This window comes from Sciurus vulgaris (genome assembly GCF_902686455.1).
Source record: "Sciurus vulgaris genome assembly, chromosome: 14".
NCBI classification, from domain to species: Eukaryota; Metazoa; Chordata; class Mammalia; order Rodentia; family Sciuridae; genus Sciurus; species Sciurus vulgaris.
The window spans coordinates 24603609-24628412 of NC_136475.1; the positions used below are offsets into that span (position 1 = coordinate 24603609).

The following is a 24804-nucleotide window of genomic DNA, read 5'->3' on the forward strand; positions in this document are numbered from 1 at the left end:
AGGCAAGCTACTTAGAGGGGGAAAGGATTTTGATTGCCAGCCTTCCAAATTCACTGTCATATTAAACCAACTCTTCAAAACACTCCCACTTTTCTTGCATGTTCTTATACAAAAGGTTTACAGGTAGCAAAAAAACACCTCCTACTACCTCATATGACACAATAGAATTTGTGCTGCCCAAGGGAATATTACAATATTGTCGGAAAGCAGGATGTTGCTTTTCAATAGAAGTTTCTTTTCCTCTTAAGGAACTGTTTGGAATGCAGGCTTTGTGCTAGGTACCCGGGAGTGCCCTGGGAGCAGGCAGGGAGGGCGCTACCCTGGTTAATGCATGCTGTTCCAGCCCTATGCCCTCTAGTTATTGAGCTGCATAGCTGACTAATGAGGAAGTGGTCACCGTAGGAGGACAGGGTCAAGCATTTTCTGATTATCCCAAGTTCCTGGGTCTGTGCTTCCCTGTTAGAGCTGGCTGGAGCACTCCCATTATATAGGTATGCTAATTCTACTCCAGGTACGTTCCCCTTTCCCTGTAGCATACAGACCTGAGTGCATGGCCTGAAGCACAAGCCCTCCTGCTGGATAGCTGTTACCCAACTTCAGAATGAAAGTCAGCACACGGTTTTCAATAGCTTTATTAAGAAATATCAAAAATTCGTTACAGTTCCATACACGGTTTTACAAAGTTCAGGTGGGGAAATGTAGGATGCCATCAACGTGCATATTTGGACACTATGGTAGCTTGCCAAAGGGGTGACCCTACAACTCCAGTCTCTTAGTTTCCCAGTGGTCCCCAACAATGCTTTTTTCCCAATTTCCATTAGGTCATAGCACAATATCTTAAATTACCTGAAGGAATAACTTATAAAGACGTTTTACATATTTGTACTTTTGTTTTGTCATTATCCCCTGAAACCCTGTTTCTAGGAAACACAACATTTGAGTCCCATTTAGTGCTGTTTGTATTACATTTTCACAAAGCCTGCTTTGAAAGCTGGCAAACGTGTGCTGCACGCTACCACATTACACATGGGAGGATCCAAGCACATTTTAAAAAAATGAACAATGAAAAAAAGAGGCAATTACTCATTTTGGAAACAAAATACCCAGATCATTCAGTGGAACCCTCAAGTATAGCTCAAGCCTACCACTTCCACTGAACCCCAGTCACAGAGATCAACTGCATGACAGAGCACAACTGGATGCAGGACCACCAGCACAGAATACAGAAAGGAGTATTTGGGGGAGTGGTACATCACCATCTTTTACATCAGGGGGTACTGTATCAGAGGGGAATTACACTTTCAAGTAATAGGGGATAGCAGGTCATCAGAACCAGATGGGAAACAGCCAGGGTGCATGTGCCTTGCTTAAGGCTTGTGCTGGTTTATCTAAAAGTAGATTTCTGGAGAGACTGTCCAGCCACATTGGAAACAGCTGTCTTCAGAGGAAGGACTCCTTGTTCACCCACATGAGACTGCGAGTCTCGTTGGGCTTGCACTCGTACTCAATGACAGAGAAAGGACTTCCCCACTGGCAGTGGTCTCGCTTGTGGTAATTGTAGAACTTGACTTGCCACACTGTCTCGAAGGTCCCGATGTCCGTGAACTGAGGGAAGAGAAACATGCCTGATAAAACCTCACTCTGCAATATGCAATGTCAGAGAGCTAAAGTCACTGATGTGGTGCTTGAACATCTTGCCTAATCAATCAAGTGCCTCCTGGTCTGCAAAACTTAAGCCCTTTATTTGTGAATTATCTTCCTTTGTTACTGGGAGATATTTTCTGAAAAGCTGCTATCATATTGCTTTTATCAAAAATAATTCTCAAGCCTATATTGTCTTCCAAGTTTTATTTTCTGAAAAACCGTCTTAGAGTCTCAGAATTTTATAGCTTGCAGTAAAACAGACCCCACCAAAGAAGGGGGACTGGGAAGAAAAGAAGGAATTATGTATACTGGTTGTCTTTTGGTTTCTATTTCAGGAGACAGTGGTACCAGATAGTACCTGCACAGCATATCTACACACAAGATATATTTGCCCTTTTATCATTAGTTTCAATTCCAGGAAAATATATGTAACTTGAGGTCACAGCCACAAATATTTTATTGAAAATATTTGACTGGCAAATACCCCTCTTTAACCATCAAATATTGACTGTAAGTCAAGAGTCCATGCCCACATCTCAGGCTTGGAGAATACTTTATGCAAAACTATAGTGGAGCATCTACTATGTATCTTGCACATATAAAATTTTGTATAAGGCATGACTCCTACTCTTATAGAGCTTACATTCTACTTCTAGAAGGTAGGCCTGGCAAATCATTGCACAGAATTCTTGTAAGCCTAAAGTTGCATTTCTCTTGTAGCCAAGAAGAGGGCATAGAATACCCTAGAGACCAGAGGCAGATGCTCAAATGGCCTGTGGGGTTGCCTGACCCTGCTACCACCTTCTGGAGCTATTTAGGGGATCTGGCATTAAACAGCGTGATGCCTGTCGTTATTTTCTCCTCTGACCCTCCTGTCATGGGAGGGGACAGGGACTGACTTGGCAGGATTCTTAGACTTGTCAGGAGCCAGAAGACATGGAGAGAAGAAGGGCAGTGAGCAACAGGAGCCTTATGCTTTGCAGCTGATACAAGAGGAGGGTGATCAGGTGCTTCCCAGATAGCTTTCCAAGATGCTCTCAAAATTATATCCTGCAACATTGCCTCATCCTGCTAATTTGGTCCCAAAACAAGATCTGGGCTTTCCTTTGGGAAATTTGCTTGATGTGAAACAGCTGATGATAGACCTAGAGTTCACCCAAATCTCAGGTATGAAAATAAGGTATCTCTTTTTGGAGAGTCATGGCTAAAGCACTATTTATACAAGCATAGCAGCTTTCTTCATAATAGTCCCAGACTGGAATCAACCCAAATGTCAACTCATTCTCCTGGTGATAGCAAGTTTGGTTATATTTATAACACCACATTCTACTCAACAATAAAAAAGTACTTACTAATTCAGGCAACAACAGGAATGGATTTTGTTCTTTTTTCTTTTGTACTAGGGATTTAACCTGGGGTGCTTTACCACTGAGCCATATCCCCAGTCTTTTTTATTTTTTATTTTGAGACAGAGTCTTGTTAATTTGTTGAGAGTGGTTTTGAACTTGCAATCCTCTTGCCTCTGCCTCCCTAATCACTGGGATTACAGGCCTGTGCCTCCACTCCTGGCTAACAGGCATGACTCTTAAAGACATGCTAAACAAAAGTCTAGGCCCCAAAGAACACATCCTAAATTCTTCCCTTTATTTAAAACTTTATAAAATGATAGAACAGAATCCATACTGACAGGAAACATTCATGGTTATCTAACACCTGGGATGTGCAAGAGGGAGCTTTTTTGGAGGCAATGGAAGCATTCTATAATTTGAATTGGGGTGGTAGTTACATAGGGGCATGTAGGGTCAAACTAATTGAACTGTATGCTTAAAATGGGTACACACTTTATATGTAAACTATACCACATGAACTAAGAAAGTAGAAATATCCATTTTCAGTAAGCTATAGGGATTGATATTCTAAATGACATGAATGGGAATTCAATTATATAGCCTTTTGGAATGGTAATTTCTATCAAGTCAAAGGTGTAAGTACACTTGGGTCCAGCAATTCTACCTCTTATAATTTATCTTAAGAACATAAAAAAGTTGAGAGCAATGAAAAATTAAACTATAAGTAGGCATCTTTGAGACATTAGTTAATTATAGAATATCCAAATATCATGTGGCAATTTTAAATGTAAAATATTTAAACTTTTTCCATTATTTTGTATTGTTAAATGAACTAAGCAGTATACTATTAAGAATGTCAGCTGGAGCAGTGGCACATGCCTGTAATCCCAGTGGCTAGGGAGCTGAAGCAGGAGGATGTCGAGTTCAAATCCAGCCTCAGCAAAAGTGAGGCTAAGGCTAAGCAACTTAGTGAGACCTTGTCTCTAAATAAAATATAAAATAGGGCTGGGGATGTGGCTCAGTGGTTGAGTGCTCCTGAGTTCAATCCCCGGTAACCCCCCCCCCCCAAAAGTATAGTATTATTCAATCTTAATCATATTTGTTAATGTTGATAACTGATAGAATGTACTTTATTTTCTCCCATGTGCTTATTTTCAAAATTTATTAATTTTTATAATAAGAAAAATGCTAAAACCAAAATTGTATTTATGTTTTACCAAATAGTTAATATCCTTAGTATAAAAGATTAGATAAGTTAATTAGTAAGTACTACCAAGAATATATAGATAAAAGACTAGAACACAGATTATTAAAAAGAAAAATAGGGTAACATCTGAAAAAGATTCAGATGTAATATTAGTAATTAAGGAAACATAGTCTTCTATAGAGATACTCTTCATTTATCAACTTAGTAAAACATTTCTAAATTTCTTGCTGTAAGCAATTTAAGCATCCAACATTAAGAAAATAATATGAAAATGGTGGCATATCCATATGATGGACTTAAAAGCGAAATTAGGGTTATTGATGCAAGAAAATGCTTAGAACAGTGTTCACAAGAAACAGTTTACATACATGAGCTCAAATATGTAAAATCAGGTGCATAGAAAAAAGAAAATGAAAAATACTAACTTAGCCAGGCAGGGTGGCACAGGTCTGTAATTTCAGTGACTCAGGAGGCTGAGGCAGGAGGATCATGAGTTCAAAGCCAGCCTCAGCAACTTAGCAAGACCCTAAGCAACTCAGCAAGGCCCTGTCTCTAATAAAATACAAAAAAGAGCTGGGTATGTGGCTCAGTAGTTAAGTGCCTCTGGGTTCAATCCCTAGTACCCAAAACAACAACAAAAAAATAAAAAATCAATAATAGCAACAACAACAACAAAAAAGAAACAAAGAAAAGAAAGGTACTGACTTATACATATAGAAAAAGAGTTACCTCTATCTTTTCATTCAGATTTTCCTACAGTAGGGGATGTAGCTCAATGATAAAACTCTTGTCTAGCATGTGTGAAGCCCTAGGTTCAATCCTGATGTACCCTACCTCACACTGTAGAGTGTATATTGACATATTATCCATACATGGAATTCCACTGGTCATGTATTCATATATGAACATAGGAAAGTTATGTTCTGTTCATTCTACTGTCTTTCCTACTCTCATCCTCCCCCCTTCCCTTATTCCCCTTTGGCTAGTCCAATGGACTTCTTGAATAGGATTCTTTACACAATCCTTTACTTGTATCATTCCACCTTGATCTTGGGCCTGACTTTGTTGACTTCATTTTATGGATGAAACAAACAAACCAAAACAAACAAACAAACAAACCAAAACCCCAAAAAGCCAGATTGAGGGAGGTTAAGAAATTTGCTTTGGGTCTAGACTCCAAAGCCATTTCATGATAAGGGTAGGACAAGAAACTTTGTCTCCTATTTCCTAGTTAGGAGCTATTATTACTGTACCAAACTATTTACATAAGCAAAGGGACTTTTTCTTTTCTTTTCTTTTTTTTTCTCCCTGAGAACTTACATGAACTGTCACAAACGTAGAATGTGTTTAGGACATTGCTATGGACACACTAGCTGGGCATTGTATTGCCATGATGTTCTACAAGTTGCAAGTCTAGGCACCTTTTTATTTCATAATAAACGTGGAATAGAATATATCCAGTTCCAAGGAAAGGAGACTCTTTCTGTGGCCCTCTATAACAATGAGGAATCAGAAGAGCTCATTTCATAAAGTCCTCAGAGTACTTCTTTACATTCACCATGCCACCCACTTCCAGACACATGAAATTCATAAAAAACAAGGTCACTCAACAACCTATTGACTTGGGACAGAGCAATAACAATTATATTGATAGAAGCATGATGTTGCTTTATTATAAACAAAATGAGTATCAATACTCATCTATGATTATTAGTGTGGTGTGACCTATCAATTTCCACTGGATTTCAAACTTCTCTATTCCTGTACTGCTTGGAGTTTTATTGGTGAAAATGTTTCCTCTTCCCGTACCTAAACAGATTTAAAGAAAAAAAGTTTGAACTTTTAGTCTTATGCAATTTTGCTATTTTTATATCTACCAGCAACATGACAGTTTCTAAACATCCTCTCCAACACCTGGCATTGCCAGTCTTTTAAATTTTAGCCTGTCTTGTGACTATCTGATGGTAAGAAGAAGAAAGGAAATAAACAGCAGAAATCAATGAACCAGAGAAGAATTACAGAGAGGAAGAGAAAAATCAATAAAACTAAAATCTAGTTTTTAAAAAAATGTCCTCAAATTTGATAAAGCCCTAACAAAACTGAGCAAGAAACAAAAAAAAAAAAAAAATAGCAGGAATGAAAACAAGGACATTATTATAGATCCCATAGACTTTAAACTAGGAAAACCTTATGCCAATATTTTTTTAAATATATATATTTTTTTTAGTTGTCAATGGATGTTTTATTTATTTATATGTGGTGCTGAGTATTGAACCCAGGGCCTCACACATGCCAGGCAAGTGCTCTGCCATTGAGCCATAACTCCAGCCCTGCCAATAATTTTAATAAAGGTGGATAAATTCCTCCTGGAAAGAGCACTAGATCTCTGTCTACTAAAGAAATTGAACCTAAGTTCAAATGGTTTCATTGATACATTTTTTAAAAAATGCCAATTCTACATAAATTCTTTCAGGTAACTTAGAGAAGGGAATATTTCTTCTTTCTTTCTTTCTTTCTTTCTTTTTTTTTTTTTTTTTTTTTTTTTTTTTTTTTGGTACCAGAGATTAAACCCAGGGGTGCTTAACCACTGAGTCACATCCAAGCCTTTAAAAACAAATTATGAGAAGGGTCTTGGCAAGTTATTAGGGTCTCGCTAAGTTGCTGAGGCTAAATGTAAACTGCTGATCCTCCTGCCTCAGCCTCCAGAGCCACTGGGATTATAGACATGTGTCACTGTGCCCAGCTCTCATTTCATTTTTTTTTTTTTCAGAGTAAACAATGATGCTGTTTATTTAAAATGTTTACTCCAAGAAATATATATATATATATATATATATATAGAGAGAGAGAGAGAGAGAGAGAGAGAGAGAGAGAGAGAGAGAGAGAGATAAAATAAGACAATTACAGCACTGAACCAGGCACCTTCGACCAAATCACAAGGTCCTCTCTGGTCCCTTCACCCTAAGCCTTGTCTCAAGAACCTCCTTCCCCAGGGAAGACCACTGGAAGCTCGCGGGACCGTGTGGTGCGGAGCGCAATCCAGGTCACTCTGCATCATTTCATTTATGAGACCAACATTACTCTAATACCTAAACCTGACAAAGATATTAGAAATAAAGGAAAATTACAGAAAAAAAAAAAAAAAAACTTCATGGACTTTTATAAAAATGTGCTTATAATTTCTACTTGTTTAAAATATTAGTAAATCAAACCTAGCAATACGTAATTAGGATAACACATCAGAACCAAACAGTTTTCATCTTTGGAATTCAAGGATGGTTCAATATTTGAAAAAAACCATAGCAACGAACCAAAATAAATAGCAACCATAGCATAGCAACGAACCAAATAAAGGAGAAAAACTATAAGTCAGGTATTGTGCAACTTCATTTTAGTCAATGATGGACTGCAAATATGATGGTGGTCCCATAAGATGACATTGCCTAGTGATGTCACCAGTTTCTTAGTTTAAGTACATTCCATGATGCTTGCATAATGATGAAATTGCCTAAGGTTGCATTTCTCAGAATGTATTCCCATCATTAAGTAACACATTAATAAAATCATATCAGGTGTAGAAAGGATTTTGACAATGCAACATTGATTCTATTCTTAGCAAAGTAGGAATGGAAGGTAAATTCTTCAACTTCATTAAGAGGCACTAACCACTCCTATTCAGTATTGTGTTGGAGGTCCTAGCCAGTGTCTTTAAGGCAAGAGTCAGGGAGAAAAAGAAGGGAAGTAAAACTGTCTAACTATGCTTGCAGAAAATACTAAGCAAGCTAAAAAAATGGTACCAGACTAAGTGAATTTATTAAGGTTTCAGGATAAAATATCAATTTATAAAAATCACTATTTTGTGAAGAAATTCTAGCACTGAAAAGTTGGTATTATTTTGCCAATTTTATAGGTTAATATAAATATTGTCCTATTTGTATTTTTTTAACCAATATTGAAGTCCAACCATTTTCATATATTTATTGGCCATTTGTATTTATTGACCTACTTAAGAGTTTTTGCTCATTTTTCTATGTCTCACAGGCTATGATTCTTTCTTTCTCACTGGTTTGTAACTTTTTTTTTCTTTCAATATAACAAGGGTACACTCTTGCCAAATACTAAACCAAATGGCTGGCATGTAGACTGACATTTTTGGGTTTGTATGTGTAAGGCTACCTCCCTCCATCTCACACTTAGCATCACAATAATCTCATATCCCTACCTGCATTATACCTCCAAACTCCCACCAGTTTCCCACTGCAGAGGGCCAACATAAGGGAATATGATATGATTTGTGCAGACAGAATCTCTACCTGGACTCTCTCCTAGGAAGGACTAATTATGCCACATTAAAACACAAATCAACATTACTCTTTTTATTTATTTTTATTTTTTGGTACCGGGGGTTGAGTCCAGGGGCACTCTACCACTGAACCACATCCCCAGCCCTTTTTATATTTTATTTTGAGACAGGACCTTGCTGAGTTGCTTAGGGCCTCACTAAGTTGCTGAGGCAGACTGTGAGTTTACCATCCTCTTGCCTCAGCCTCCCAAGCTTCTGGGATTACAAGTATGTACCACCCAGCCTGCTTGACACTACTATTTGGGAGCTGAAAGGTATCAGACCTGGGTATTGCTTTATTATCTTCAAGTACCAGGGCCTATGGAATTATTTGAGATCACTGCCATTAATGTAAGAGGGCATCTAACTACCTGACTTTGGAAGTCACTCACTGCTTCAGCAGGAGACAACAGACTGTGGAATGACATTAAGGTAGTAGCAGTGTGTATGGGTCTTGGTAGATTAAGGCAACATGACTTAGGAGACTACATGTTATCAATAATTTTTTTAACTGTCATTTGTATTTCAATCTAAATCACTTTTTCAATTTATGAGGTCTATGATCCTTGACAGAAATTTCACATGATATATAATCAAAGCTTTCAACTTTTACCTTTGGATTTCTTCATGGTTTTTCAAAGTTTAAATGAATTATTTTAAGAGTTTTAGAAAAGTTGACTTTTTCCATCTGAAATACATTTTGGAGTGTGGTATCAGAAAAGAGTAACAGTAAGGTTTCCCCCACACAGTCAATTATCTCAGCATAATTAATTCAATGCTTTTAATATAAAATCATACAATAACTTTAGATTTCTAAGCAAGACTGAGAAGAGTAGCATATGTAATAAAGAGTTGAAGTGAGGGGGCTGGGTTGTGGCTCAGTGGTAGGGCGCTTGCCTAAAAATGTGTAAGACACTGGGTTTGCTCTTCAGCACCACATAAAAATAAATAATTAAATAAAATAATGGTATTGTGTCCATCTATAACTAAAAATATTTTTTTTAAAAAAGAGTTGAAGTGAAATATTAATTTGAAGCAGAACTACAAATGCTAAAACTGTCAGGATTGTCATGAGGCCTGAAGGACAACGAGCTATTTTTAAGTTGTTCATCATTTCACTTGACAGGTACCGAGCACTGGGTAAGTGTGAAGGAGGCTGCCACATGTGAGACTAAAGGTCTCTTCCAAGGACTCACAGGGCAGAAGGGGAGACTTCCGCAATTCTCTGGAGCCAACATGGGCTGGGGGAACTAAAGCTGTAACTTCCTGAGGACACTATTTGTTCCTGGGTCTCTGATCTGAGCAGGATGGATCCATACTTCTCCAGCTCTAGGGTAAACAGAACACAGGATGGGGGTTCAGAGGAAATTAATTCAGTTTAGAAAGGCCCGATTCAGAGCTTCTTCCTAATTGGATCTGTAAAAAGTGAGTTTCTACATTCTTTTGAATGGCTGAAGCATGAGATTGTTTTAGTATGAGAATGATTTAGACATAGTCATTAAGAGAAAGGATCTTTACTTATCATAAGCGTTGTGTGCCTACCCAGGCATCTGCTAAAAGATTGGAGAGCCTTAGTTACTATGACTCACAAATCCTTAGCCCCAGAAGTAAAGCTGAGGTTCTTATGTACATTTTTACATCTAGGAGAAGCAGATGATTGATAGTTAATTGTTCCAAATAATGATTGAACACCTGTTGGTGTGAGATTTGGCCATCTCTTTGTATCTGATCTGTAATAAGCTGATTATAAGAAAAATGACAAAATTTTTTTTTTCTGATCAAGCCAGCAGTAGCATGGCAAATAAATAAATAAAATTTTAAAAAGGTCTTGTTAAAATTATGACATCACTGGGAATTACTTTCAAAAATAGATTTTCTAGTTTTCTTTTTACCTTCATTTTTTAGGAATGTCAACTTTTTCTTGTGAGAAGTGTGGAAAGCATTCTTCATGTTTTATTAATATTTCTATTGAAGATTAAATGATATTTTTAAAAATCAGACTTTTAAAGACAGAAAGTATCATTTTCTCATTATTACTGTAACTTTTCATTATGTAGAAACATAAGTTTCTTGTTTTTCTTCTTTCTATTTAAAATTAAGAACATCATTTTTCCATAACTGACAGCCTATTTTTTTTTTTTTTTTTTTGTAATTTTAGATCTTATGTGATTAACTTTCCCACTTTACTGAACCTGGTCTTATGTGTTTATACTGTCCCTTACTTTATAAAAAAATTTGCTATGTGGTTTAGCATTTTACATAAAGCTAAAAATATACAAATAAAAATAATGTTAGAGGTTCTGGGCTTTCTGGTTACCCACCTACAATAGTTAATAATTGCTAATTTAAAATGTTTTACAGTCCTAGTGTACATTTCTTCACAAGATATAAAGGGCAATACTGTAATGACTGGATAAAGGAGAGAGGTCTGCCACCCGATACCCTAATTCTTTCAAAGGGCCAAGAAGTACCTCAAGGAAACCCTGAGACTTCAGAAAACAATCTGAAAAATACTGAGTTAAAGCATTCTAGTTATTATAAAGAAAATATCTTCCTGAAATCAAGAAAATAGAAGGCTTTTCTAGCTCCAATTCTAAATAATTCCACATGGAACATTAATGAGCACTTAGCATGAGTGGTTTTTTACACACGGCTACTTCTTAAACTTTCAAAGCACTTGAAAGCTTAATGTCAAAATGCAACTCCATGAAAATAGCTTTAAACTTGTTTAAGGATGTAGTTTTTAACATTCTTTTAACTCTATCAATGGTATTTAATAATACTAGAGGTTAAAAATACATACTAAAATTCTGTAGAAATAAATATTATTCTCACAAAAATACAATATTGACTACATAAAAGGCAAAAATCATGGACTAAATTGAAAGTTAAATATACTTTCTCCAAATATTTTTATTCTTGGTCCTGACTTTCATGGCCAAATTCTGTCAGAATTTCTGCTAATAGTTCAGACCCATGCTATATAAATTGTTTCAGAGGATAACCTATAAAAAAGTTCCTAATTCATTTTGCAAAGCTATTAACCCTAAAACTGAAGACTATGAAGGTCTTTTAATTGTTCTTTGCCTTTCCAATTTATACATTAGCCTTTAGAGTGATTTTTTTTGGCGGGGTTCCGGGGATTGAACTCAGGGCCACTTGACCACTAAGTCACATCCCCAGCCCTATTTTGTATTTTATTTAGAGACAGGGTCTCACTGAGTTGCTTAGTGCCTCACTTTTGCTGAGGCTGGCTTTGAACTCTGGATCTTCCTGCCTCAGCCTCCCGAGCTGCTGGGATTACAGGCATGGGACAACTTGCCCCACTTTACATCGATTTTTGACATTCCATGTTTATCCAATATCAGGAACTAGACTGACAAAATTTTAAAGACAGAAATGATAAGAAAGAATTGTTGGGTAAAACTTACATAGATATTATATAGTCTGACAAAATGTTAATAAGAATTTTTTGAATTCTTTCTAGAGATTAAAAGTAGGACAAAAGCCAAAGGAAGATCACCCTTAAAAGATCTCAAATGGACCACTTAAGAATTTTGTTTGTGACTTTCTCCCACCCCTTAAAGGTACTTCTCAATCCCTTGGGGACCTGGCAGGAGAAAATGGAGTATTACCTGTTGAAAGTGGCAGAAAACACTGACAGAGAAGCTGACAATTTAGATAGAAATTCCCAAAAGGAAAAAAAAAAAAAAAAAAAAAAAAAAAAAAAACCAACAACTACAGAAAACATGAAACCCAAAGTCTGACTATAACTCTGCCATAATCCCTGGCTAACTGCATGTGTAGAATAGTGGAACAGTACTCACTGGAAAAGAAAAACCAGCAAAGAGACAATCCTGGAAAGTAAAAGTCATGCTGAATAAGATTTGTAAGTTTACTTTTTAAAAAAAATTAAGTGTATTTCCAAACCCGAGTCTTACTGGCTTGAAGAATCAAAGTAAAGAATCTAGGACTGGCAGAGGAGATAAAAATTTAGGGGAACCTTAGGGTAGTTAAATCCAAAAACTCAGTATGAAAATTCAATTCTTTGGCTGATTGTTAAATCTTATGGGCATAAAAAGGGACCAGGCTAGAAAAGCAACAAATAGGAGATGAAAAATCTGAGCAGAGACATCATTTGCTGCATAATTCTAGGAAGATAGTTTGAAGTTTGAGTCCAGCACTATTTACTGTTGGCCAGATATAGAAAGACAGTAATACTAGATGATCATTCCTTATTAGAAAATCTAGAAATTCTATGAAATTTGAAATTTTTGAGCAACAAAATGACACTCAAAAAGTTTTGAACTTTGGAGTATTTTAGATTTTAGATTTTCAGATTAAGGATGCTCAACAGATAACATCTATGCAAATATTTCAAGAATTAAAAACTGAAATCAGAAATACTTCTAGTCCCAATAATTTTGGATAGGAGAAACTCAACCTGTACACAAAAGAATGAAGCAAACACTGTAGTCAATATTATCCACAATGCTTAGTTTTTAGACAAAAATTACAAGACATCTAAAGACATAGGAAGGTACAATCCACATCCTAGAAGTCTATATATAGCAACTTACTGTAAATGGAGCCAGATGTTGTACTTATCAAAGATTTCAAACCAGTGATTATAAATATGCTTAAAGAAATAAAGAAAAACATGATCTCCGTGACCAAACAGATGAGGAATTTTAAGAAATTGAAATTATAAAAAATATAAATAAAAATTCTAGAGCTAAAAAATGATAGAAAAAAATTAGAACACAACATAAACCTAGAAATAGCAGGAGAATCAGTGAACTTAAAGATATATCAATGAAATGATCTACTTTTAGGATCCATTAAAAATTTGTGAAGAAAATTGAACTGAGCCTCAAAGACTTGTGAGATAATACCAAGCTATTTGACATATGTTTATTTGGAGTCCTTCAAGGAAAGGAAAAACAAAGGATTATTATGAACAACCTTGGCAATAAATTTTAAAGTCAAGTTACAAAGACTAAGAAATAAAATATAGATAGTCTAATATTTGGAAAATTGAATTTGTAACTAAAAATCTTCAAAGTAAGTTTATACCTTTAAGAGTAAAAAACATAGTTAACAAAATAATGGTTAATAATACTCCAAATTTGGTGAAAGCATTTTATAGATTCAAGAATTTCAATGATTCACCAGAAGGAAAGATACAAAGAAATATGATTAATCACATCATATCCAACCTATTGAAAGCCAGGATTTTCAATATAAAAGGATCATTTCACTGCATGTATATTATGTCTCAATTAAAATATTTTATTTATTTATTTATTTTTTTTGGTACTGGGGATTGAACCCAGACATTTTATTATATTTTATTAGAGACAGGGTCTTTCTGAGTTGCTAAGTGCCTCACTAAGTTGCTGAGACTGGCTTTGAATTTGTCATCCTCCTGCCTCAGCCTCCCAAGTCACTGGGAGTACAGGCATGTGCCACTGTGTCCAGCTCAATTAAAATATTTTAAAGCAAACAAAAGAAGGACATAAATATTGAACCAGAAAACAATGAAATAGAAAAATTGGGAATGAAGCATGTGAAAATAAAGCTAGAATTCTGCAAAGGCCAATAACACTGATACATTTCTAATTAGACTGATCAGGAACAAAAGACAGTTTTAACGTCAAGAATAAAAGTGAATTTTGTTACAGAGTCGAAGACGTTAAAGGATGGTGGAAGATTCTAAATAACTTTATTCCAATTAATTTGACAATTTAATTGAAATAAATTGCTTTAAAGGCATATTATAAAACTCAAGAAATAAAATGTGATAGCCCAATCAATATTAATTTAAACATTGAATTTGTAATTAAAAGTCATCAAATAAAGTCAAATGTATGCCTTCATTGATGAATTCTGTCCAACACAGGGGAGAACATCAGTTCTATGCAAACTGTCTCAGACAAGAGTGAACACTTTCCAACTTTTATACAGTTAGCATTACCCTGATATCATAACTCAATAAGTACATTATAAGAAAAGAAAATCGAAGGCTAATATCTTTCAGGAACATAGATGTAAAAATCCTCAACAATATTAACAAATCAAGTCCAGTCAAACAGAAAATATACACGATCAAGAGTTACTTATTCTGGAAATTCAAGGTTATTTAACACTAAAAAAGCAATGCAATCTAATGTAACAGAAAAAAGTAGAAAACAGCTAAAGATAATATCGAAAGACAGAAAAAGTTTGAAAACACATCACAACAAGATTACTCAGTAAACTAGGACAAGAAAGAAACTTTCTTAACCTTATAAAAGGACTAATATAAACTATTCCACCAACATCATACTTACTATTGAAAAACTGAATTCTTGCTCTCCAAGGTCAAGGGACAAGGAGATCTAATACTCTCATCATTTCTATCTACCATCATAATGAAGGTCCTACTCATTGCAATCAGGTCATAAGTAAAAGAAATACAGATTGGAAAGAAAGGAGAGAAACTTTTGTTGAACAGATGAAATGATAGCATATGTAGAAAATCCTAGTGATTCCATAAAAGAATTATTAGGATTAATAAATGAGACTAGCAAAATCTCAGGTTTCAAGATCAATATAAAAAAAAGTTTTATTTCCACATATCAGCAATAGAAATAATTCCATTTATAATAGCATAAAAATATGAAATAGTTAATGACAAATTTAACAAAGTATAGATGAAATTCAGATAGGGAATGTTTCAACATATTGCAGAGATAATTTAAAAACAGAAAATGAAAAAAGATTTAAATAGAGATGTTCATGGGTTCTTAATATTAAGATTTCAAGTCTCTCCAAATTGACTTTTTTTGTTGATTGTTTTGAGTAAGGGTCTTGGTTCTTGTTATTTTGTCCATACTGGACTTGGGCAGTCTTCCTGCCTTAGCTTCTCAGTGGCTGAGATGCCATGGTACCCAGCACTTAGAGATTTAACGTAAACTTAATATTCCAATTATTGGAGAAATTCACAAGTTCATTCTAAAACCGATTTAACAATGCAAAAGGATTACAGAAGCCCCAAACAAACAAACCTCTGAATACGAATCTGTAGTTCTGATGCCAAGATTACAATAGAGATCATGAAATAAAATTGTGTTGGCTCTTCCAGGTCTTTTGAATTTCCAAATTTAAAATATTGGCATATCTTAAATAAGTGAATCAACTAGAATCCTCATACATTACATAATTAAACATATGCTTATCCTTAGTAATTCTCCTCTTATGTACTACTAACTCACGAAAAATGAAAATGGATTTATACCAAGACTCAAACTCATTGCAGCTTTTTTCATAATACCAAAAGCTGAAAACAACCCACATATCCATTTAAGGGGATAAATGTATTACAATGTGATTTGTATTATTCAGTGATAAAGGGAACCAATACTGATATAGTCAATATAGATTAATCTCGAGACCATTATACCAAATGAAAGAATTTATATACAGCATTATGCTTCTATTCGAATAATAATCTTGAATAGTTAAAAGTAATATATTGAGATAGAAAGCTCAGAGTAGGTTATAGAGGGGACTGAATACCAATGAACATGGAGGAATTTTCAGGGTGGTAGAAATGTTCTGTATCTGTATCTTTATTGGTGTAATGATCACACAGTAGTAGCTTTTTGTTAAAGCATGTATAAACTGTACACTTAAAGTTGGTTCATTTTACGTATGTAAAATATCTCAAAGTTTATTTTAAAATTTTCAATGAATTCCTATAGTATTAGAATAAATCAAATTAGGAAGAAGTTGCTACGTATTAGTTTGTTTTGTGTTGCTATAGCAGAATACCTGATAGTAGGTACTTTATAAAGAATAAAGAGGCTGAAGGTGGTGGCATGTGCCTGTAACTCCAGCTACTCAGGTGGATCCCATGTTTGAGGCCAGCCTGGGCAACTTAGCAAGATTCTGTCTTAAAAAAAATAAAACAAAACAAAACAAAACAAAAACCTGGGGATGTAGCTCAGTGGTAGAGCGCTTCTGGCTTCAATCCCTAGTACTGAGTGGGTAATAAAAGAGGTTTATTTAGCTTCCATTTTTGGAGGCTGAAAGTCTAAGTTCAGGCAGCCCCATCTGTTCAACCTTTGGTAGAAAGGAAAATAACCACATGTAGAAGAGGGGCCAACCACTTGGGGTGGCCTTACTTTATAATAACCTATTTGTTTTTTATTTGGTACCAGGGGTTGAACTCAGGGGCACTCAACCTCTGAGCCACATCCCCAGCCCTATTTTGTATTTTATTTAGAGACAGGGCCTCACTGAGTTGCTTAGCTCCTTGCTGTCGCTGAGGTTGGCTTTGAACTCATCATCTTCCTGTCCCAGCCTCTGGCGCCACTGGGATTATAGTCATGTGCCACTGTGCCTGGCTTACAACAGCCCATTCTTGAGACCAGTGTTAATTCCTTCCAAGGCAATGCCCTCATGACCTCACTACCTGGCACTAGGCCTCACCTTTTACAGGTTTTACCACCTCATCACTGGCACAATGCGGACCAAGATTCTAGCATATGCACTTTTGGGAGACACACTAACCATACCTAACTGCCATATCCTATGTCATCTAACCCGTACTTGTTCCTCTGTACTCCCTGCTCCAGCCATGCTGGGCTTCTCTCCTCCATTAGAACACAGCACGCTCTCTGATAGCTCTTGACTTTTGCAGTTTCTCTTTCCTGGAATGCTCCCTCTTCTCCCCACTCTTAGTCATCCTTAATTCCTTTCTTAAGAAAGACATCTCCCAATCTTAATCTAGGGTAAGATCCCCCAGCATATACACCATATGCATTATTACTTTCTATGCATTTTTGAAAAATAATGATTACTTATAATATTTGACAATATACTTTAATACAACATTTGACAATATAAAGTTATGTTTTCCCCTATGTTTCAGAAGCCTGTGAAGCCAGGGATATTTATTTTGTTCACTACTCTTCCCCCTAGTACCTAATATAGGAAATCTTTGCTGATAGAACAAGCAAAATTAATATTAAAAAAAAATTAACATTCTAAAAATCTTAAATGTAATCTTAGTAAATTGAATAGAGCAATATACTAAAATAGTATTTTAGGAATTAAAGAGTGGTTTAGTATTTAAAAATGTATTATTATATAATTCATCAATTAATATATCAAAGGAGATAAAGTATCTCCATAGATGGGAAAAAGAATTGGATGAAATTCAATATGCCTCCCAATCAAAAACAAACAAACAAACAAACAAAAATCACACTGCTTAGTGAATATGAAAAAGGTTGCTTTAACACAGTAACTATCTGAAATTAAAATTGTACCTAACAATGGAATCCTGGAGACAAGGATATCCCTTGACACCATTGATTGACAACATCATTTTAGGATCATTAGACAATGCAAAAAGAGAAGAGTAAACTATCAGAAAATGGCATAGTCATATGCAGATTATGACTGTCTATCTAAAAATCCAAGATAATTCACTGGAAATTTTTAGTAAGAAAGTTCAGTAAGGTGGTTAGTTACAAATAAATATAAATTATAAAAATAATGTATTCAAAACAATACAGTATTGGCATTAGAATTGGGATAAGAGTTGATGGAATATATTATAAGTGTGAAAATATACTAAATTTGCAATATAAGAAATTAGTTTGAAATGATGATTAGAGGATAATAGATTACTGAAATAATTGTTCTAAGACATGGATTAGTGTATCCCACAGGGAAAGCTATGAACTGAAACAGTATTTAGATCTAATTCATCTGAAATTTAATAAGTGAGACCATGAGAGTTCCAATGAAAATACACAAATGCAGTGTGTATATGAGAGCACATAATTAACCTTGGAGTTGGGGAAGATTTTCCAAGCTGAATGGATCCTGACTACAAATACCATAAAGGAAAAGGCTAATATATTGGAGTGCATGAAAATTTAAGTGCATATTGTAAACAAAGTTAAAATGCAAAACGATAAATAAACACACTCAAGATGCCACAAAAATATGACTATAATTTATAAAGATTTCTTAAAATCAGCAAGACAAATAGAAAATGGGTAAAAGCTATGAATGTATTATTCACAAAGGAAATACAAACTGTAAATGAACATGTCAATATTTCAAATTAACAGTAACTAAAGAGACAAAAATTAGAATTTACTGCCTATCAAATTAAAAATTTTTAAAGTTTTTTTTTTTTTTTTTTTTTTTTGTATTGGGGATTGGACTCAGGGGCACTCAACCACCGAGCCACATCCCTGGCCATATTTTATTTAGAGACAGGGTCTCACTGAGTTGCTTAGCACCTTGCTTTTGCTGAGGCTGGCTTTGAACTTGGGATCCTCCTACCTCAGCCTCCTGAACCACTGGGAATACAGGCATGCACCACTGTGCCCAGTCAAGGTTTTTTTGTTTTATTCCTAGTGCATATGGAGATGGATAATTAAATGCAGATGATTGGAATGTAAGTTGCCTGACTTTCCTAGGGACCAGTACTATAAAATGCCTTAGCATGCAAATTTCATCTAGGAATTTATCCCAAGAAAACATCTGGCAATTCTTGCAGAAGTGAGTGATTTTTAATGTAGTTTTCTTTATAATACTGAGAAATAATTAGCAATAAGTGACTGAGGATAATTTGATACATTCACATAATAGAGCATGCATATGACTTCAAATTTGTTTCATATTTACATCTATTTTTACATTGATTTTTATGTTTATTTCACATTCAAAGATGTAAATAGGAAAAATATACATCTATAATGATACCCATTTTATACATATAGAAACAACTTTCTAAGTATGAACAGTCACAAAAACGTTGTCTCAGGAATTATATATGTCTTCCATTTTTGTACTTTTTCTTCCGTTTAAAAATCTCTGATGGAATATAGAATTCTTTCCAAAAATAATTCAAATATAGGATGTAAAGGGATGGACTGCTAAGATTAGTTCCTTATGTCACTGTTGTTTTAAGTATGTTGGGTACAGTAAAACCCAAAGGTTTCAAAGGACTGGATGAATTAACTCTTACTCAGATCAGCGTTTCTCAAAGTACATTTCACAGACTCTCCTCGTCAGGATGGATCCTCTGGTAGGCAAGTTGAAAGTTCAGTTTCTCTGGCCCCACCTCAGCTCTTCTGAACCAAAATCACCAGAGGTGGGACCTAGCATTGGCATTCTAACTAAACACTCAAAGAGATTCTTATGCACACATATTTTGTGAACCTCTGTGCCACCTCCTATAAAGCAAAAAGGGAGATAATTCAAGGTTGTTCTTGCAGAGGGAAAATGCTGCCCAGGATTTATAAGCAGTAGTTTAGATGAATTTTCCTTTCCTTTTGTTTAGGCAAGTTTACTTCCTCCCCTATTGTGTTTGAACATATAGTTAACTCTTTCTCAGCTCTATTCTTTTATCAATTTGATGTTTTTACTTGGGAGTCAATGTTACTTGGCTATAAATATTGTATATAATATATAGATGGCTCTCTGTATATATGGGTTCTGCATCCATGGATTCACCCAACCTTGGATTGAAAACACTAAGGAAAAAAAAAAATTGTGCCCACACTGAACATGTATCGACTTTTTCTTAGTCCATTGTATTATTTAGGGAATAACGATAACTATTTACACAGCATTTACACTGTATTGGGTATCATAATCTAGATATGATTTAAAGTATACTGGAGAATGTACATAGGTTATAGGCAAATACTATACATTTATATAAGGTATGAGCATCTACAGATTTTGGTGTTTGAAGGGGATTCTGGAACCAATCCCCTGTGGATACAGAGGGATGACCTAGTATACCTAGTAGGACTAGATAACTGAAAGGTTTACTATATTCCATTAAAATCACTTTTGGGAGACTCTTTATTTAGATTAGATTTAAATAGAAAAATGTCATTGAAATTGGAATAAAGAACTTTTCAGGGTCAATTATCTAAACCAGTCCTGATACAGAATGTAACAGGAAAAATGGCAATGTAGGTACTGTCTCTTCCATCACTACCTGCTTGGCGTCCATAGGTCAGTCTATTATATTAAATAGCATTAATTACACAGTTCTAACAGATCCATGAAGGAAACTAATTTCCACGGTAATTGGCTTCAATACACATTTTCTTAAAGAGATAGTGACTGTTTTCTTTTCTATGCTTCCCATTTGCCTTGAAACCACACCACCAAACTCCAAACCAGGCCTTACCGGCATGGTGATCTGGATGGGTTGCCGTTCTCCACTCTTGGTTGGGGCCACACCTTCTGTGTCATAGGTGCCGGTATAAACAACTCTGTCCCCATCAGGTTCTTTAGCCTTCAGCTCCAGTGGGACAAGCACACCACCAATGGAAATGTTCCTGCAATGGACTTGAGTTGACCATATATAGTAGAAATTAGGTTAGGTACCCTGTCCTGGTCTGGACCAAATCCCTGAGCAGGAAACCTGCAGAGTTTGCCTAGGGGAGACATATTGATATGATAGAAAGTTCTGATTGGGTACAGTGGCATGTGCCTGTAATCCCAGCCACTGAAGAAGCTGATGAAGAGGCCAGCCTGAGAGACATCACAAGACCCCCATCTCAAACAAAATAAAACAAAGCCACCAAGAAAGTTATGAAAGTTCAGGAGGCTTGAGTTCTCCAACTAGTCAATCATGTGACCATAGACCAACTACTTCATCTCTCTGGGATAACCTTGGTATTCTCATCCAGATACTCATAAATGCTGAGTTGAACTTTATCAATGATCGTTTCTCCTTAGTTACACATTAAAGTTGTCTGTGAAACTATGAAAAACCTAACTAAAAACCAGTCCCATCCCGAACCCCAGAGATAGGATTTAGTTGGCTTGGGATATAGTTTGGTACTGGCAAATTTATTTTAAAATTATCTAGGTGATCTTTATGTGCAGGTCAGATCAAGGACTAGTGAACTAATTTATAATAATTTTTTTTCTTTCTGTTCAACATTTATGGGTCCTGATTTGGGGCACTTTTCTCAAGCCTGCTACACCACCAGAGATTCTCACTGGCATCATTCATGAACGTTAGAATCATTGTTCTCAAAGCCAATCTCTGGTCCAGCAGTGTCCACATCACTTGTGGACATATTAGAACTGCAAACTCTTAGGTTCCACCCCAGACAACAGGCCAGAAACACCAGAAGGCCCCAGCCATCTGTGTTCCAGCAAGACTTCCAGGTGATTCTGATGAACCACTGGATGAAAAATCCTTGATAAAATTAAAATGTAAGTAGAAAAAATCGTTGTTATTAACAAATAGTTTTAGATTTGCTTTTAAATCTAGAGAGCTACCCTGAGAAAATGGAATATAGAACAGATAAGTCAGGAAAAGAGGTTTCCAAGAAAGAAAAAGCCTGGATTACATCCAGGTGCAGGGAACACTGGGAAATGTCTGGAGTTGTGTGTGTGTTTGTGTGTGTGTGTGTGGTGAGGAGTTCCAATAAATAGATGGATCAGAAACCCTAGAAACCATCCAGTTGTGATTCTAAGTCCTTGTACCTTGAATGCTAATGTAAGTTTACTGAATTATAATAAACTATGGATGTGTCTGATGGATTCAAAACTCCTTCCCCAGCAAATGTTACATAGGATAAATGTAGGTTTATATCCTCCTTCCACACTAGATTTCACACAACACGTAGGTGGAAGCTGAGAGGTAAAGGACCCAGCCATGAACTCTTCTCCCATAGGCTACTTGCTGGGTGCATCACCTCATCCCTGTGGTAGCTGAAAGGAGATAATCCCTGCCTCGAATAAATTTAAAAAAAAAAAAAAAAAAAAATCCTCTTGTGAGGATGTTAATCCCAGGCGACATCACCAGGCTGAACAGACAGCTCAGGAGAAAAAGAAAAGTGGAAAAGTGGAGGATCTGGAAAACCGTGACACTAGGCCTTAAGCAGAGGCCGCGCCTTCAGATTTGTGCCTGCTGATCCCGCGCTGGGGGTCCCCTGCCTCCAACAGGCAGATGGAGGCTTGGGGAGCATCCCTCAGGGAACCCCAATAACCACCTCTCCTCCGCCTTTACACTTCCTTCCTCACCCTTTCTCCCTCTCTCAGCCTTGCCAGCAGAAGCCGGCGGCACGCCAGAACTCAGCAGAGAAGGGCTGGGATTGCGGTAGATGAACCCTGCAGCGACCTTCTGCCATCTGCCCCAACCCTCTGCTTGCGGTTCCAACGGTGAACAGAAAGGCAATTTACAAGAAAAACAAACACAACACCCCCCCTCCCCGCCCGCTTCTTGTCGCTGATTTAAACGAACCAACTGAGGTCACTGCAATGGGTGGAGGGAAGCAGAAATTAGGAATATCAGCGACAGGCAGAGGAGAGGACCAAAGCGAGGACAGAGAGCCGACCTCTTTCCCTACCCCCCCGGATCCTCTGGGCGAAGGGAGACAAGAAAAACCCAGGAGAGGCTTAGTCTGTTCCGGGGGCCTCCGTCCTCCTCCCGCAACCCAAGCGCCACCCTGCGCCCAGCACTTACTCGACCTGCAGCGTGGTGGGCTTAATCTTCACCTCCACCTTGTAGGAGGAGCCGGTGAGCAGCTTGATGGTGCGGTTCTGGCCGAAGCGCTGCCCGTCCACCTTATAGAACACCGGGCCATCGTTGGGTTGGATGCGCAGCGCGATGGAGAGGCGCACCAGGCCCGGCAGGTCCCCCATGGCTGAGCGAGGGGCTGGCTCGGCGGCTCTGGGGGGCGGAGGACAGCTGCGGCAGCGACCAGGCGGCTGGAGCGCGGTGGGCGGAGAGGAAGCGCGGGGAGGGGATGGGAGGTGGTGAAAGGGAGGCAGCAACTAGGAGCCGTCGCCGCCGTCCGCCGGGCTTTTCAAGCAGCAGCCCCGGAGGCGGTGGCCCCCGGCCGCAAAGGGCAAGGAAGCCGGCCCCAGACGCCGCCCGGAGAGCGCGACCTGCCCCATCCCCCGCTCGCCTTGCTGCGCCCTCCACGCACGCGAGGGCTCGCTGCGACCCGCTGGCAGCCGAGCAAATCAGCACAGCTGGGGGCGAGAGAGTTAATCCTGTTTACGCACCACAATCCCCTTCAACTGGGGAAGCGGACATTTAGGCTCCTCCTAGAACAGCACTGGGCGGGACGAGAGGATGTGGGGGACGGTAGGCATTGGGATTAAGGGACTGCTAACCGAGGAGCGAGACCCTCTGAATCTAGATCGCCTGGGTCATCCGGAGAGTGTAGATTCTGTTGCAGGCAGATCTGGCCCCAGCCCGGCAGGAGAAGACTGAGAGGGGGAAAGGGAGGCGGGAGACGGGAAGTGGGTTAGGAAACCGCTAGTTAGTGATTAAAATTTCAGGAAATAAGTCTTTCCAAAGCTAGGGGGAAATGGCCGAGGGAAAGCGCAGTTCCATCTAATGTGGGCTGAGAGCCACACTGGATTAGAAATGTACGTAAGAAAAAGAACCCTACTCAAGGAGCTACACCTTCTTGTAGGTGTGTATTTCTATTATACATATCTTGTCTCAAGAATGACACGGTGTAATTAGTCACATGTATTTACACATCTCAAAGGATGAACTGTTAACCCTGTAAAAGGCAACTGGCATGTGCCTAAAGCATTGCTGCTGACAAAGGCCAAGAGGAGGAATGGATTATTGGCAAAGCACCCATGTGTCACCGTACAGTTTAGATTTGCATGTTAAGCATGATTTGAAAGACCTTAAGTAGAAACTGGTCGACAGTTGGTGATTTGGGGAAGCAAGGGGAGACCAAGAGTATTGGGGCTGGAAGTGGCTTTAGATGGCCGAGATTGAATACCTGCTTCAGCACCACCTAAGTGGATAGTACCAGAGCCGCTGAGCACACCTGGGAAATGCAGGAGCGGATTAGTGAGAGCAGTCATAGCCCGATGGGTCTGTAAGTTTTTATTGACCCAGGTCAGACTGCTTTTCTTTAAAAATAATAAACTGTATGTATGTGTATAAATGTGTATGTGGTATTGACGTTCAGAAATGTCACCCAATAAAGAATTGGGTGACAATACTACAGAGTTTTATACAACTATTAAAATAACTGGTTATATCTGACATTGACAAACACTTACGCTAAAGTTTAATAATTAAAGTGATGACTGGAGAACTGTGGAAGCCTCAGAGTGGGATTTTTATTTTGTCGGTTGCACAGAACAGTTCCTGGATTATAGTAGTTGTTTCATAAATATTTATTGAATTGAATTGATGTCCTTTGAAACTTGGTCATATTTAAATTATTCCTCATTTTAAAAGT

The 24804-nt window shown here is 37.3% G+C and overlaps 1 protein-coding gene across 2 annotated transcripts; it reads right to left on the minus strand.

Moving 5' to 3' along the window:
* Nucleotides 1–614: 614 nt before the first annotated feature.
* On the minus strand, nt 615–23799 carry CNRIP1 (cannabinoid receptor interacting protein 1). 2 transcript variants are annotated; one of them, XM_079110613.1, is made up of 3 exons: nt 23084–23799; nt 20757–20907; nt 615–1605 (listed from the first exon to the last, which is right to left on the minus strand). In XM_079110613.1, the coding sequence occupies exons 1-3, from the start codon at nt 23170–23172 to the stop codon at nt 1441–1443; spliced, it is 405 nt and encodes a 134-aa protein (XP_078966739.1). In that variant the 5' UTR covers nt 23173–23799; the 3' UTR covers nt 615–1440. The 2 variants fall into 2 exon arrangements, with proteins under 2 accessions (XP_078966739.1, XP_078966738.1); XM_079110612.1 differs by having other exon boundaries at nt 23052–23794.
* Nucleotides 23800–24804: the final 1005 nt, after the last annotated feature.

What these genes read in the sequence shown, in the direction of transcription:
- CNRIP1 (XM_079110612.1), bottom strand. Translation starts at nt 23,230, where the DNA reads ATGGGGGACCTGCCGGGCCTGGTGCGCCTCTCCATCGCGCTGCGCATC. An exon ending in CCCACCACGCTGCAGGTCGA is followed by an intron (nt 20,908 to 23,051) that starts GTAAGTGCTGGG and finishes AGTCCATTGCAG; the next exon opens with GAACATTTCCATTGGTGGTG. An exon ending in CCATCCAGATCACCATGCCG is followed by an intron (nt 1,606 to 20,756) that starts GTAAGGCCTGGT and finishes CTCTTCCCTCAG; the next exon opens with TTCACGGACATCGGGACCTT.